The sequence below is a fragment of the Phodopus roborovskii genome, unplaced genomic scaffold (genome assembly GCF_943737965.1).
Source record: "Phodopus roborovskii unplaced genomic scaffold, PHOROB, whole genome shotgun sequence".
Classification (NCBI taxonomy): domain Eukaryota; kingdom Metazoa; phylum Chordata; class Mammalia; order Rodentia; family Cricetidae; genus Phodopus; species Phodopus roborovskii.
In genome coordinates this window covers 23,676,537-23,693,415 of record NW_026126409.1, presented here as the reverse complement: position 1 = coordinate 23,693,415, position 16,879 = coordinate 23,676,537, and the positions used below count along the sequence as shown (strand labels likewise).

General features: G+C 39.9%; 1 protein-coding gene across 1 annotated transcript in view; it reads left to right on the top strand.

Annotated features, from left to right (window-relative positions):
- Positions 1 to 16,879, top strand: part of Unc5d (unc-5 netrin receptor D) — a 494,978-nt gene that overhangs the window by 421,981 nt on the left and 56,118 nt on the right. Inside the window, exons 9-11 of the mRNA XM_051182220.1 lie at positions 6,931 to 7,116; positions 10,993 to 11,370; positions 15,196 to 15,280. Coding sequence (XP_051038177.1) covers positions 6,931 to 7,116; positions 10,993 to 11,370; positions 15,196 to 15,280 — 649 coding nt within the window. The remainder of the gene's footprint in view (positions 1 to 6,930; positions 7,117 to 10,992; positions 11,371 to 15,195; positions 15,281 to 16,879) is intronic.

The window sequence follows — 16,879 nt, the reverse complement described above, 5'->3', positions numbered from 1 at the left end:
TAGCCAGACTATCAACTAGGCAATTGTGATAAAGGAAGGCAAGTGAATTTTGATAAGGAGCTGTGAGTTTGATACCTTACATTTTGAAAACTAGGATATACACCCAAGGGTGGATCACATGGAGCCTTTAGGGTATAGAATAAGAGAGACAAGCGAATGGTGGACATCTGCAGTCCTTTCCCTGAAAGGAATTATGAGGTACCATGCAATGGTTAGTTAGAAGTAACTGGAAGAAGAAATATTTTCCTGGCAGAGTGTAACTTTATATGTAAGTTTTTATTCTGGTTTGGACATGTATTGTTTCTACTTTTAAAAAAAAATAGTGACTAGAAATAATTGGTCAGTGACTATGTGAAGACTGTATTCACAAGTGCTTAATGTTTTAAAATGCTAGATGTCTTTCAAATAAAGAGAAGCAAAGACAAAAGGTGTCCCTGATAAGGTGGTCAGAGTGAGGAGAGGGAGTATTTGCAGAGGTGATTAGAGGAACTAGATTACACCGTAGGCAGGGGACAAGATGCCACTGTTAAGGAAGACTGGGAGTACACAAGGCTAAAGGAATAACATGAGGCATGTCTCTGTGGAGGTAGAAAGGGACTAAGTCAGAACAGGCCTGACATAGGGAACTAGGAAAGGAGAAAGAAAATGAACTCCCAAACAGAGCTGTTTTGAAGCTATAGGGGTTCGTGTAATATGGCCTATTTTTGTCAACAAGGACAATAGATGAGAATTAGGGGTCTTGGAGAAAGGGAAAGGCTACAAAGTGACAATTGCGATGATGATGCTATTTGGCCAGGAGACATGAGTAACATGATGCTTGAGCTGCAAGTAAGACTCTCAGGAATTTGCATAGCATCCAATTTCTGATGATAGCCAGCAGAGTTGTGACTTCCTCTAATATAGCAGGGCAGGATAACTTGGGTAGCAGTGTAGAATAAAAGAGATGTGAGGAAGGAACATGGTAATCAGGGTTAGCAGTTAGGGACTGAAGGTGGCTGTATGATCAGACCTAGACTTTGCTGCTTTCTAATTATGAAGCCACCGGTAAGACACTGGTCCCCTAAGCCAGTGTACAAAATAGAGAATAAAATCTCCACCCCAGATTTTTGTTTACAATGAGACTGAAACGATATCTGCGGCAATCAGAGATCTGAGCATAGGGTTAGTGCTGGTTTCTGAGTAGTCCCTTCTATCTAGAGATAATCAGGCAGTGTGATTAGGACAGAAGTGAGCTGGTAGAGGACATGACCAAAAGAATGGCACAGGTGACAAATCACTGCCACTCACTGATCATGAGGCTTGGAGCAAGCGTGTCATCATCTTCTTACCTTTTTTATACACCTAAGTAAGGACATCTGCACAATGTCATTGGAGTTAATACAAAGTACAGAATGCTAGAAGGATACCTGGCATACACTGAGCACTGTTTGAGACTTGGCTGTATTGCCATTAGATGTAATGAAGACCAGCAGCTGCAATAGCAAGAGTGAGGTTTCCAAAGGTGGGAAACTTGAAAAGCAGAGACGTTGATTGGCAGTTAAGTCAAGAGTTGCCGAGTATTGCAACTAGAACTGACATCGATTACCATGGTTGACCATAGCTGACCAATTTCAAAGCTATTTTGTGACAAGTTACAGGAAATTCTTATTGCTTCTTGGTAACAGCAGGGTAAACAACCCTACCAGTAACTTGTGTGACACCAGCAGTGGCTGTGTTAGAGCTGCTTCTTGAACTGGCCATTGGTTGGCTTTCTTTGGGACTCTGGCTCAGTAGTGGCTTCCTTTTTTTTTTTTTTTTTTTTTTTTTTTTTTTTTTTTTTTTTTCTTTTTTTTTTTTTTTTTTTTCCTTCTCCCGGGCTTCCCTTCTTAAGGAGGATTGCTTAGCAGTTCACTACTGCTTACATTACATTAGCTTACATTAGCAACTCAAGTTTGTTTACCTGATTTTACCTGATTTTCCACAGTGGCAGTAGCTGTCCTCCTAGGACACCTGCCCATCAGGAGATGAAGCAGAATAGTGTGGTTAGAAAGGCACTCATCATGCTCCTACATCAAGCCTTTTGTAGCTGGAGTCTAGAGCCTGCTATATGTTAAATGTGATGTATGTTCAATTTGTAACATATGAATTGAGTTAATGTCCCATTAGCTAGAAAAATTAATAAGCCTTTCACATTAGGACTGGGAAACATGTTGAAATTTAAGAAAAGTGGTATGTGAGAGAAAGACACCATGCAACAGGGTTCAAGCAGAGGATTTTTTGTTGTTGTTGTTGTTTTTTGATTTTTGTTTTTAATTAGAGAAAGGGATCATAAAAGAGGGGAAGAGAACGGGGAGACCAGCCTCTGGAGACAGGAGCAGCAGGAGAGAGGAAAGAGGAAGGAGAAGGAAAAAGAGGGAGAGTGAGAGAGAAGTGGGGAACAGACAGAGAGGGGAGGAAGAGAGAGAGGGATGGGAGGTGGTCAGGGACCTGTTATAAGGGAACACAATGAATATGCGCAGGTGCTCTTAGTGGCTGTAGCTGAGGGAGTATCCTGTCAGAACCCCAAGGACAGGCCAATACAGATGCCTGAATACTAACACCTGGGACAGATGAAGTAAACAGCCCTGGCTAAAGTCATGGGGCATGGATTACTACAGATGACTAGAGAGGGCTCTCATTCATAAAGCTGTTAAGTTTATTTCTAAGAAGGGGCTTTGAAAAATCAGTTATTCTACCAGCCAACTTTGATAAATAAAAATAAGACAACTGCACACTATTACAGAGTCCAGCTGGTTTTTTAGAGACTTTCAGAAAAGAGATTTCACAAATCTACCTCAGAAATATAAACTTTTTAAACAACCCTCATTGAAGGAAAGGTCATTTTAATATACAGTGAGTGCTTACTGTGGGCCTAGTGTCTTCTTGAAATAACCCCTTATGCACCCCATCACCAAGAAGTAAATGCTGTGCTTTCCTTTCCAAGGATCTATTGGTCACTCCCTATTTCTCTGTGGACCTTCCTCTGTGGGTGCTTTCCACTGCATTCATACACACCTCCATGCTTTCTTTGACAACTTGGAAGTAACAGGTTTCTCAATCAGGTGTTTTGGTTGTTTTTGTTCTGTCTATAGATGAAGATTATACTTAACATTTTTTCTCTCTCTCAGATATGCTGGAGCCTTCCATGCTCTTCCTAAAGCTTTTGTGACTTTTAATAAGTAGGGATGAAGATAACAGGAAAGACAACAGTAACACAGTGTGATATGCAAAGCCTTGCTGATAAAATAGAAAGGTCCCACATCCTATGTTCACAAAGGCAGAGTAGCTCTGCTCAACCAGTGTCTTTCATTCAGGGTCTGTTTGAACCAACAAATTAGCAATTCTGTGTCTGTGAAAAGACCAATAGTTATGAACACACAGGTACAAACGGAAAGGGAATTCTTTTTTGTTGTTGTTTTGTTTTTGTTTATTCCAGATAGGCTTTCTCTGTGTACCAGTCCTGGCTATCCTGGACTAGCTCTGTATCCTGGCTATCCTAGCTCTGTAGACCAGACTGGCCTCAAACACAAAGAGATCCTCCTGCCTTTGCCTCCCAAGTGCTAGGATTAAAGGCAAGCACCACCACTGCCCGTGGGACACTTAATTCTTAAAGCAGAAATTCTGAAAATTTCCCCAAGACTCTGATTTCTTTACTATGGTTTCCTTCAGTTTGAGACCAGGCAAGCAAGCAATATACAGTTAAGCACAGTGATTAGCAAGGATATGTGGGAAATTATAGAGATTGGTTAGGAAGAGCAATCCAACTATCACCCATATAACTATCAATAAAAAGTATAGTCCAAAATGCGTTTTGGGAACCCAAGCCCTGTACGTTCTAAAGTTCATAGTTAAGCACAGTTGATTGTACCACTCAGGACAGAGTCATCCCATATGGGGGTACCTTAGGCTGGCACTTGGCATGAGAATCCACTTGACTGAATATACTTGCATATGGCAATTCTGCATGTTACCTTGGGAGTATAGCTGTACAACAGACTCACATACTCACACACATAACTTTTTCCTTCTACTAAGAAGCCAGCATTGAAAACATGGAACTAAACCTTTGGCCCTTTTAAGCTCAGCCCTGAACACAAAAAGAAAATCTCTATTAGCTACCCAGCAATCTATAAGGAACGCCACTCTATGCTCTTGGAAATATTAGAAAGAAGTAGCGGGGGGGGGGGATAATGCACAGTACAAGCAGGTAGATTAAAAAAGAAGAAGACAACAGTGAAGAAGAAATATGGAAGTTCAAATTTAGAAGTGTGGGCTGTGGTTAAGGATTTTGGGTTAAAACCCTTGAGATATAAAACATAGTGTGCAGTATTTGCATATGATATCAAGGCTGAACCTAAAATACCAGGATTCTGTCACTATCTGACTTTGGGACAATAACTGTGACTGAGGATGTAGAATGTGTGTAAACACCATGCAAACTCATGACAAAGTTGTGAGTTCACAGGGGGCAATGTGCACCTGAGAGTCTAGCTGTCTTCTCTCTCCAACCTAGCTAAAGCCCCTTTCGCCAGCATTTTTAAGAATTTATTTTTAGTTTTAATTATGCTTACATGTATGTCTTTGCATTGGTTTCTGCTTGTGAATGCAGGTGCACACAGAGGCCAGAAAAGGGTATTAGTTGCCCTGGAAGTGGAGTTATAGGCAACTGTGAGCTGTCTTATGTGGATGCTGAGAACCAAACTCTCCAGTCCTCTGCAAGAGTGTTCTTAGCATCAAGCCATTGCTTTGCTCCCTTTACTCATGTGAAATATTTTTAATGTAATAGTTTGTTCTTGTAACTTAAGTCAGACGATTCTGCAAATTTTCCTGGAAGAGGAAATGTGGTGAACCATCCCTAACCTTAATCTAGAAGAAAGGAATCTGGAATGATTATGATGATAATTCTGCCTACTAGTATATCAAGGACCAAAATGGGAATCTGGGAGGGGAAGTAAGCTTTCCCTTGCCTCTCTCTTTTGTCTCACTGTGCTAATATCCAGTGATTTCCATTTTGAGCTTTTTACCTTGGAAATCTCCCTGGCTCCTGGCTCCCCTCTTCCTGTTTCAGTGCTTGGAACTCTAAGAATGCCTTTATCTCTGCTTTACAAACTCTTGGTGAAGCAGCTACAGTCAGTACATAGCCTGGCTGCTTCCTTGCATGTGTTCTTTACTAAGAAGGTGTGTGCTCCCCAGAAGTACCTTTTCAATGGTGGTATCATTGCTCAGCAATATACAAGGAAGGAAAAAAGTCTGTTCACTGTGTCCAGTGTCTTGGTGTGATGTGTCTGCTATGCTCAGTGCACTCTCTACCCTGAGTATCATTCTTCCATCCAAGGAAACACAGGGATTAGTACATAATCAGGTTGGTGGATGCCTCCTTGTTCCTCCAGAACAGAAGAATTCTGCAGTGGACATTGTGCCTGCAGGTCTGGGTAGTGAAAGCAGAAGATCCGCCAGCCCCCAATCTGGAATTAGAACGAAGCTTTGCATCATACCCCGTTGCTTGGCACATCTTCGTGATGCTTTGCTTATTAAATGCGTCTGTGAAACTTCTGAACTTTTAGCCCTGACTCTTTCTGATGGCTGTGCTCCTCTTTGCCCATTATTTTTAAATGTTTCCTGAACTATTGCTGATTTGGTCCCGCTTGATATCCTTATCCTCTCTTTAATTTGGGAGTACCTTATTTTATGGCCCATTAACTTCGTTGGAAATAAATTCACTCTACACTTGTGTGACTAGCATTACCCATTTGATAAGTACCATTTTTAGGGTATGGGAAATGTATAGTAAGTGTTATACAATTACAAGGTAAATATATCATGTGTTTCTTTTATCCCCTCAGCCCAACACTGGGTGACAGAATAATTATTTCGGACCCATTATGTGTACTTACTGCATAATTTGTTGAGAAATTAATTATGTAGTTAGTTCTTGCTACCTTCCATTTCCCTAAACTTTCAGATGATGCCTCTTTTAGAATGACCTTGTTTCAGATAATTCTCCTATGTTGAGTTATAATAACCATTATCAATCTGCTTCTGGGATGAGCCACACCCAATATGTATCTATAAAAGAATGGGAATTCAGCTGTAGCATATCCTGGGGGTTGGGGAGACTCCGCATCCTAAAATTAAACTAACGTTTTTATTTTTGCTTTGCCCATGCATTCAATAGGATGGAGTAGGAGAGGTATGGGAGAAACAGCATGTGCCCTCTGAGAGAACAGACCCCTAATGAAGTGCTAGAGTCTAACATTGACTTGGTATCAGAAAACATTTACCAGACACAAGAGCCCTTGACAACAAGATTTTCATGTGTCACATAAAAATTGCTCTCGTGATGATTATATATGCAAAACCAGGGTTATTACTGTGCTCTGACTCTGAATATGTATATCAAAGGTGACATATTTGTAAACTCTGATCTCTTCTCTTTTACCTCACAGACCATGTTAGCATCTTATCCTAGACAGCTTTGTGCCGATGCATGTGCCCCGGGCCCCAAATAAGCAGAGAAGCCACCCTTTTCTTTGTCTTTTGTGTGAGTCTATTTTCCCTCAAATAAAAACAAAATATAAAAACACATTCCAGGTAACTATGGCTTCTTTAACTAAGTTAAGGAGTTGTCTATTCTTATTAGAAAAATGTTATATTCTTTGCAAAATTGATTCTCTCCAAGTCTATTACATGGTAAGCTACCTTAACACAGTTAAGATATTTGGCTAGCCTTGCTCTGATTTATACAAGGGATTTTAGAAACATGACTGTTATGTGAATGAGAGTCTAAATTGTAGGTAGCTTCCTGTGTGATCTGGGCAGTAGGTTCCCGACTCCAAAAGCATATCATGTGATGGGGTGGCTCTATGGCTTGAGCCCATGTTACCCACTTAGGACTTTTCTTGTGTCTTTCAGGCATCGAGAATGCCAGCGATATTGCTTTGTACTCGGGCTTGGGTGCAGCCATCGTGGCCGTTGCTGTCCTGGTCATTGGTGTCACCCTCTACAGACGGAGTCACAGTGACTACGGCGTGGATGTCATTGACTCTTCTGCATTGACAGGTGGCTTCCAGACCTTCAACTTCAAAACAGTTCGTCAAGGTCAGCGGCATAGGTCCCCCAATACCTTATCCTCAGGACCATGGGCTTCGCTCACACAGGTGTCCCATGTTCTTGGCCCTGTGTGAAGGTAGCTCTTGGTACTGGGAGCCGCTACCAAATTGTTTCCATTCATTAAAACATTAAATTTGATAAAATGATCTTCTTTGTCCTCAGAAACTATGAGGATCCATGGGCCACAATTTATTATTGGCAACATTTAGATGAAGTAGTTCAACCTTTGATATATAGAGCAATTAATGAACTACTGTTCTCAAATTATCTGACTTTGTTTCTGCCTGATTTTTATGTATATATTTCCTTTCATTACTAAATTACTGGGGGAAGAGCCCCACAATGCCCCAAATAACCTTATTACATTTTTAATAATTTCTTAAATTTCAAATAAGTAAAAAGGATCTAAAAGATAGCTGAGGGGTCAGTTAGACAATGACAAAATGAAATTCCTGCCTAAATGATTTTCAGCTACTCTCAAGTGCAACCAATCTTTTGTTGTAGGGGAAGAAACATTTTTCATGTCAGTGCACAGCAATGCTCTTTGTCAAAACACATAGTCATTTAATTCTCTATTATGAACCAAATCTATTCCTGAATTCAAGACTAGAATGAAATGCACTTGGTGTTAATATTAGGCAAAAAGAAACTGTCTCTCTTTAAAGGATGAAATTTTATGTATTATCCCTCATTAGCTACACCGTGCCCTTTATTTCTATCCATTGTGTGGGTATTGCCTATACCAGAGGTTGAACAGTTTCTGTGCTCAGCATCTTTTGGGTAGACAGGCTACTGAAACCGAGACCCAAACTTGCTAGAACAGCACTGAGGCATGACTAGAAGAGATAGCTCCCCTTGGCTTTTATTTCTGGGTACTTTATGTTAAGCCACTATTGTTAAGCCAGTTTTGTGTTCAAGTTTTCATGCTTTAAAGACAGTTATGTTAGAATATGAAACTGCTATGAAGCAAAACAGTTGTTATTCTGAGTCACTGTTTTACAACCATAAAATGAGAATGCTAACATCCTCCTCATAATGTTCTTGTGAAATCAAATTTACCTAAAATAAGAAGGGAAAGCCCTTGGCATTTGAAGAGAGCTCATGTTCTGAATATAGCACTATATGATCACAAGGCCTCTGATCAAGGGATCTTAGCATGTGTTGTGGAACAGCAAAGAGCAGACACAAGATGTGGGCAGGGCCTCACCTGAACATGTTTGGGGAGCAATGATTTATCTATGTTGGGCACATCTCACAGAGGACTGTCTCAGAATGTTGGTGTATTGTGAATCTCTAAAAGGATCACTTTATCAGGTCTCCTTACCCTCATGTTTATTTTTTGGCTAAAAATCTAATAATTCTCATAATAGAAGATAAAATATCTTTTGGTAACTGCTACTCTCCACATATCCATTGACAAAGAACTTTGTTTTTATTTACTGTGACTATTTCCACTGTCTTGATGATACCCCCGTGAATAACATGTCTAGTACCTCAGGCAGTGGTAACAGTGAGAATGTTCAACCGAATGGTATCCTACTTTCATTTCTGCAATGAAACTGTAAGGAAATGCCTCAAAGAAAGGAAACTCAAGGGAAAGAGGGTTTATTTGGCTTACAATTGCAGGTGTCAATTTCATCATTGCCGGAAATCAAGGTGAGAATCTGAAGCAGGTCCTCATGTCCTGAATCTATAGCAGAGAGAAATGAATGCTTGTGGTCTAACTTGTGCTAGTCCCACTCTATTCATTCTTATTCAAGACCCAAACCCAGGAAATGATGCTGCCATTGTGAACATTTCCTTCCCATGTCAGTGAACATAATCTAGACAGTTCCCCATAGACATGCCCACAGGTCAACTGATCTTGATAGTCCCTCACAGGGACTCTCTTTTCAGGAGAGTCTATGTTATGTCAAGTTGACTATTAAATCAAAACTAACCATTGGAAGCATCACCCATTATAATGTGTCAGAACACTGACTCAGGAGGTGCAAAGCCCTGGGTTCAATGCCTAGCACTGCAAAGTAGACAGATAAGAAGATAGAAGGGAGGGATAGAAGGAAATCATAAAGATAGACACACAGACAAATACCATGAGGAAAATGGGTTTTTAAAGAGAAGATAGGGGTAACTAGAAGGGGGGGTGTAATTGACCCTAATCAGGCTTCAGTCAAGTTGACAGCCAACATTTTCAACTGTAGACTTACACACGAAAATGTGTGTGTGTATTATCTATGCATCTCTCTGTGTTCCACCTCCCACCGTGTGTGTGTGTTGTGTGGGTGTGTGTGTGTATACTTCACACATGCTAGGCAAGCTTCCTACCACTGTGCCACAGCGCTAAGCCTTATACATACTTCTATGACCAGGTATGTTCTACATTTATGCTGTCTATGATTCAGAAATAATTTTTCTCATAAGCTAGATGAGTAGCCAAAACTAAACTTCAAAAGGTAGGGGTTTATGATCAAATAGCCTGGAGATTTGGGGATATGAGCTTTTTAAGTCTCCATGGAAGCTGGTGTTTCAAACTCTTTTCAAATGAGTTAGGTTCTCCAGTACTACTTTTTTCCTTGGGAAGACCACAGACAAGAGCAAGGTCATCATCTGTTGTACTCAGGGTGATTCTGTTACACAGGAATGCTTGATGATAGCTGCATCTCAACACAAGAGCCCAAAGATGGAGAAACAACACCATCAAAGGGCCAGTAGAGCTGCATCTTGTTTATTTTCTCTGTGATTCCTGATTCTTGGCATATCCATACAGGGCATGGGAAAAGCCACAGTGATAGATCCCTTCTTGGAGCTCTTACAAATTAGGCAACTAGAAAAACAATAGAGACTAATACAATACAGCCTAGAATTGAAATGTTTTCAAAAGTATCATATTTGAAACTTTTTTTTTTTTTTTTTTTTTGCTCAGGTCCCAAAGGGAAATTGTTTAATATGATTTGAGATTCAATTTGAGCTGTCACATTGACGAACTGATATGGGTGGGAGGCTGGGGAGTGAGGGTTGTTGTGTTATTTACAAATAACTTCATCACGAGAAAAATATCACAGGCTTCTTTTTAATATTTGGCTTGGGGAAAAAAATGGTGAACCCAACAGATGATTAAAGCAGCCGGTCCAATTTCTTCTGTTTTTATGAAGATTGTTTTGCTCATTTGTTTTAAGCCAGAAAGGCTACATTTCTAGATGCTTCCCACGTACAATCCATACCAGTCTCTGCTGGAGCATTCATTCCCTCAAAGAGTGACATATGTGATGTTCAAGGACATTGGTTCCTCAGACACTGATTGGTAAAGTCCCCAGAACTATTTGCTCCAAAGCAACCTCCCACCCTCTCCAGGAACCACTCAGGATTCCATAAGGAATTTTCTGTAGTCTCTAAGGGCTCATATAAGCAAAACTAAGAGTCACCACAGTGTGACATCTATTGCTATTTAAAAGGAACAGATGTTATTTTGCTCCAAACTGGATTGCAAAACATCTTTCGAGTTTCATTTTACTTTTTTTTTTTTTTTTTTTTTTTTTGTCAATTAAAATAATCACACAAATGCTACCTAAGCCACTTGCCCAACCCAATGTCAGTGACTCAGTGTTAGAATTCCTTATCTTGAAAAGAAGGCATGCAAAGAGCTCTGGATATGAAGGAGTGGGGTACACTGTACTTAGAGAATGACCTGGGAGGCCAGAGGTCCCAGTTGCCAGGCATTAGTGTATGGCTTTATCTGGATAGGGACAACTCAGAGTACCCAACACTCTCTTGCAGGGTATTCAGCCAATTAATGGAGGCAACTGTAGAAGAGTAATGGGAGTATCTTTTAGTGTCTGAGTGACAGATCAATTCTTTTCTTACCAGGAAACTCTCTCCTCCTGAATCCTGCCATGCAGCCAGACCTGACAGTGAGTCGGACATACAGTGGGCCCATATGTCTGCAGGACCCGCTGGACAAGGAACTCATGACGGAGTCTTCACTCTTCAACCCCCTATCTGACATCAAGGTCAAAGTCCAAAGCTCATTCATGGTTTCCCTAGGAGTGTCTGAGAGAGCAGAGTACCATGGCAAGAATCACTCTGGGACTTTTCCCCATGGAAACAACCGTGGCTTTAGTACAATACATCCAAGAAACAAAACACCGTACATCCAAAATTTGTCATCACTACCCACAAGGACAGAGCTGAGAACAACCGGTGTCTTTGGCCATTTAGGGGGGCGCTTAGTAATGCCAAATACAGGTGGGTGGTAAGTGTGTGTTTGCATATTTTCCCTGTTTGTGTAAATCTGTTTTATAAGTATCTAGCAGAATCATTTTGGGGAGAGCTGCAAAGGCCGTGGCTGCACTTGGTGTACACACAGCTCAAAAGTACAGCTGGAATAGGACCTAGCCTTCTCTGTGCCTGCAGGGATAGAACACCATGTTTGATGCTGTTGGTAGCCATCTTTTCTCAGACAGTATGAGTGAGCTCCCAGATTTGAGACTCTTTGGAATATGTTTCCTAGGGCATGGTAAAGGAGGAAACAAACACAATTCTTTGCTACAACTGACAAGTGTCATGCTTATTCTGACAATTTAGTACAAGAACAGTCACATTTCTCATTTTCTGGTCTATGAGACTCTTCATGACAATGGCCCTTGATAACCATATTGGTTCTTTTTGAATTATTATTACATTGGTTCTTGGCAAGAAATGATGATAGATCTTTACATTACTATTCTTTGAAATCCAAACATCAGTTCCAGGCCTATGTTGTATGCACAATTAATTTCTAAACATGTATTTCCATCCTTTGAGTTTTTTTAAAAGGTTTTATGGATAATTGGACTGGATATTTTAGATCTCTGGCACAGATCACTTTAAAAATGGTATCTTAACTGTATATTGATCTTCAGGGTTGCTGCCTGAAACCTGAATAGAGGGGAAAGTGGTTGGTTTCTCTCCTGAATCCTAAGCCATGACAGCTAGGTAGTGTGATGGGTCACAGGTGGATGTTGATGGTTGAAAGGGACAGGACCTTTGAATCTGACCATGTTCTTATACAGAAGTTAAGTATAAAACCAATGCTCAAGAAGTTGAGATGACCAACATTTTAGTCCATAAATTGAAGTCTGTGACAGGTCAGTCTTAGAGTATGAGAGCATCTACCTTACCTGGTAAGTTTACCTTGTTAAGTCTGATGATTTAGTGACATGAAAATGAACTTCCTTTCAACTTGACAAAGGTTGCCTTGCTCTCTCCCAGACTAGTTGTGTCCTCTGAGGCACTGTTTCAGAATGTACTTTACTTCTGGAAAATGGCCTCTCCTGCAGCCCTAATAGCAATGATGCTCTCTAATCCTTCCTTGCCAGTGATTTAGGGCACCCTAGAATTCTTGATTCCAATATGACTGAATGTCCCATCTGAGTATCAATATATGATGTCACTCTAACTTGTAGCCCTGGAGAATAACTGAGCAATAGGAGACTCCTTGTGGAAGGAAGTAGTCAGCCATTTTTATCATTTGTTTTTGTAAAGAAACGTGAACATGCAACACTTGTTCCACCAAAGACTAGGATGTGAAACTGGAGTCAGGTGAAGCCAGTGATTCACAATGCCTTTATCATAGCTCCTCCCCCAGGTTCTCATCCTTGTTTCTTAGGGAATGTGTGTACAACATGCATATGTGGCTCTATTTACATACATTGAGTGAGTGCCAAGAACAAAACATTCATTGCCCATATTTGCTTAATTTTCATCAGGAAACACAGAAACAAAAACTGCAATGAACAAAAGATGTTTCTTTTCCCTTGCCTCTCTTTGAGAAACATTCCTATTATAAAGTAAAACTCTAATCGCTTGTCAGCCATTCCCACCCAGCCCACCATGAGTAGGATGTTTTCAAGTCTCCTGACAAGAAGCACTGGACAAGATTGAAGCTGCACGTTGCAAATGAGTTTTAGGAAAAATAAGTGTGGGGAATTGAAACATGCTCCTTGTTATTTGCAGGGCATAAATGCAAACTATGCCCCGGGGAAGTGAAGTGTACAGAAAGCATGGCACAGAAATTAGACTGCTCTAATGCCATCCCTCCCAAATTGCCAGGCAGTGCACTCTGGAAATCATTTATTATGCAAAATATGAAAGAAGAAACTCAGACAGGTGGTTCTGTTGTCATACCCAATTTAAAAATAAAAACTGTCAGAGTAGCAGGTGGTGTTGGGGAGCTGCACTTTTTTTTACTCCTTTAAGGGACCGTAGGCATAAAACCTTCCCACTGTGTTTTCTTTTTCATAATCTGCAATTTGCCACCAACACATTAATGTCCCCTGCCCTATGACCTTTGTTCTTGTGATTAACTGCCTTCCACCTCCATGTGCAACATATGTTTAGGTAGGAAATATGAAGGCTAACATAAATTATTATTGAAGGAGAGTGAAAAAATTTAAAGAACTAATGAGTGAGCTTCTTGACTCAGGTTGAATTTGGAAATATTGTGAATAATGCTTCAATTTAAACATAGGGAATTAAGCTTACTTTGAAGAAATGGGATGTGATAGGCTCTACAAACAGCCCAGGCAGTGATGGTCTACACAAGACAACATAACTCAGAGCCTGATATTGCTCTGAGAATTTTAAATCCTTTACATATATTTTCATACTGGTGAAATGTTTGTTCTGTGTCTACTGGATTTCTACAGATAAATCTTCATATTTCTTTGTATCACAACATAGAAATCCTAAAGAAAAGGCAATAGAGAGACAAAGGCCAAACTATGATAAGTCTGAATGCCTAGGGCATAGGTCCTAGGTGATTTATGAACATCTTAAATATCCCAAGTTACAGTCTGTTCAGTACCAGGGAGGGACGCCGACAATGGAGGCCATGCCATTTGGCAGTTATAGTTAAGGAAGAAATAGCAAATGGAAAGGGTGTCTGATTGGAGGTCCACAGCATGACAATGAAAGTTATCTTACTGTTGACGTGAAGGTGCAGAATGCAAATGCATCTTCTTCCTAAAAAGACGTGAACAAGATTTTAATTTGGCCCTTTCTTATTTCTAGTGAAATATATTGAGATTACTAGCATGTTACTAAATAACCATGTACATGTGAATCTCAAATGACTGGATTCACAGAAAATCTCACATTCTTTGACTCATTTGCTGCTAGCACACACAGAGAAGAAGCTTATCAACAGCAACCTGTAAGCCTTCTCTGCAATTATCCCTAACAAAAGGAGTTGCATGATTCCAAACATAGGAGGATACCCAGAGATTTTATTTTGTGTGTTACTCTTATTATTTCTCTAGTTCATTTCTTTTTTATAAAGAGAAAGTCACATTAAAGGGAATATCAGATTTTTCCAGATGTCTCTGCTTGTCCAAAGTAAAGTGTTTTCTTCACAGCCATAAATAGGAAATTGGGGACATTTCAGATGTAGTAGTGGGCTTCACCATGACATAGGCATGGGCTGGTTAAGTCACTGTCAACCCCTTTGATGCTTCCCAGCTGCTGTTTGCAAATTAACCCAGAATATTCCAAAACTTGTCAGATACATGGTATTTTCCCTAATTCCTTTTAAAAAGATGTGGTAATTGGCAGAGTGCTTTCCTTAATTTACTTCCAGATGTTGCTTGTAAGACAATTTCTTTCCAAGTTAAAGGAAAGAAAGTATTAACTTATCCATCATCCCAGACACCTTTTCTGGAAATAAGAACAAGTTGTATAACTACATTATTTTTTTAATTTTGGAGAAAGTTTATTGATAGGCTGATAAAGTCTTATTGGCTCTGTATATTTGGTAGTATCTGGCCTTAGGATAGCCAGTTTTTTAAGGGAACTGAATGATGCTGGCAAGATTTCAGGTAAAAAAATGAACCTTGAATATGTTCTCTTTTGGCCACTGATATAGATAGAGCAAGGTCTTCCCCATGTTTTTTAGAGGTCTTCAAGGTTTGGTATTTATAAATCATAAATCAACAGGGGAAAATCCTTTGTGTAGACATCTATAAGGTGCCCAAACAGCATGTTTCAAGATAATTGGGATATCTCTGAATGACCTCTCGGCTTCTTCTGTCTTAGGGGTGAGTCTGCTCATACCTCATGGCGCCATCCCAGAGGAGAATTCTTGGGAGATTTATATGTCAATCAACCAAGGTGAACCAAGGTGAGAGACCGAGAAGGGTAGTTTATTAATCATACCTTGAATATCCAGCGGGACTTCTGAAGAAAATCTGAATTTATTGTTCAAATGAGGCAAGGAAGTCTAAGGATGAAACAGTGACTATAACAGGAAGTACAGTCCTGCATTACATCTTAAGGTTATTGGCATCTAAACAGGAGGGACCAAGTGGGCAACAGTGAACTGGTAGACAGCTACATAAGCAGTAACTGTGCTTAAACTGCAGCACCAACTGTCTCCCCTGCCAACAAAATTAAATTACCTTTGCAAGTGCTACTTGGTGCAAAGCACTGTGTGGAGTCAGTAAATGATGAAATCATAACTCTTTAGGTTCATCAGAAGGCCTGTTTCTTACAAGCTGGGAGACTTGTTTCTTAGATAATTTTGTAAGTGTAGGGAAAAAAATGTGGTCTTCAATAGTTTTCAGGTCTGACAAATTTCAACAGCATTAAATTCAATTACAAGAACAAATACAAATCTTGTCACATACTCTTTTTAATGAAAGTTGGTTATTTTCTTACTGCAAATATAATATTTGTAGAAATGTTGCCTTCTTTCATACAGTATAAAGCTAGCTACTCTTTAGAAAGCAATTTGTCTCATAAACTGGATATATACCTCTGGCACTTTTAGTCATAACATCTTGGTTATTTTAAAATAGATTTTTTTTCTGTTGTTGTTGTTAGTATGGAATACATGAAAGAAAAACACTAGAAAGAAAAAAAGCCAGAGAAACAGATGGTTGAAACAGATTTTTGTTAGTGATATATACAGAAGGATTTATGGGTTCCCAGTGGTCCTAACTGGCTGTTCTATGGGGTTTAAGAAGAATGCAAGGCAATTTTCTGCTAGCTGGCTATCAGTGACTCTCCCAGGGGACTTAGGTGTAGCTGTGCTCTGATGGGCACTTATATCACATCTTCAGTTGTGGAGAAATCAGTTCTGGACCTACACCCCTGCCAAGGTGCTGATGGCTCCAAGAACTGCAGCTGAAGATCTTGGAAACAGACTCAGAGAGGTTAATTTTGTTTTGGCACCTAATACCAGTCCTTGAACCAGGTACTCAAGGGTATAGCCAATGAGCTGCATCCCCAGCACAGGGAACACAGAGAGCTCTGACGAGTTTCTACATGGTCTTAGGTAACTTAGCTACTTAGAGTGAGGTACCTGTCTGTTACCTGTATGCTTTTAAATTCATAATCCCCTAAAAGTCAAGTGGAGGTGTCCCTCAACATCCACAGAGAATTGCTTCCAGGACCCTACAAGGACACCTAAATCCCAAGAAGCTCAAATATGGTATCCTCATTTAACCTATGCACATCATAGTTTCCATTCCTTGTAGATTACTGATAATCCCTGATAGCATATTGTCCATATATATATATATATATATATATATATATATATATATATATATATATGTTCCCATGTTCAGTACAGATGAGATATTTCTGATCTGAAGTTCATTGTCTACAAATGTGGAAGGAGAGAATCCAGAGTACTTACTGAGTAAGGAAGAACCAGTCAAACTTCCCTGAGTCATGGCCTTCTGCTGACTCTAACTTCCCCTTCATTGTAATCGAT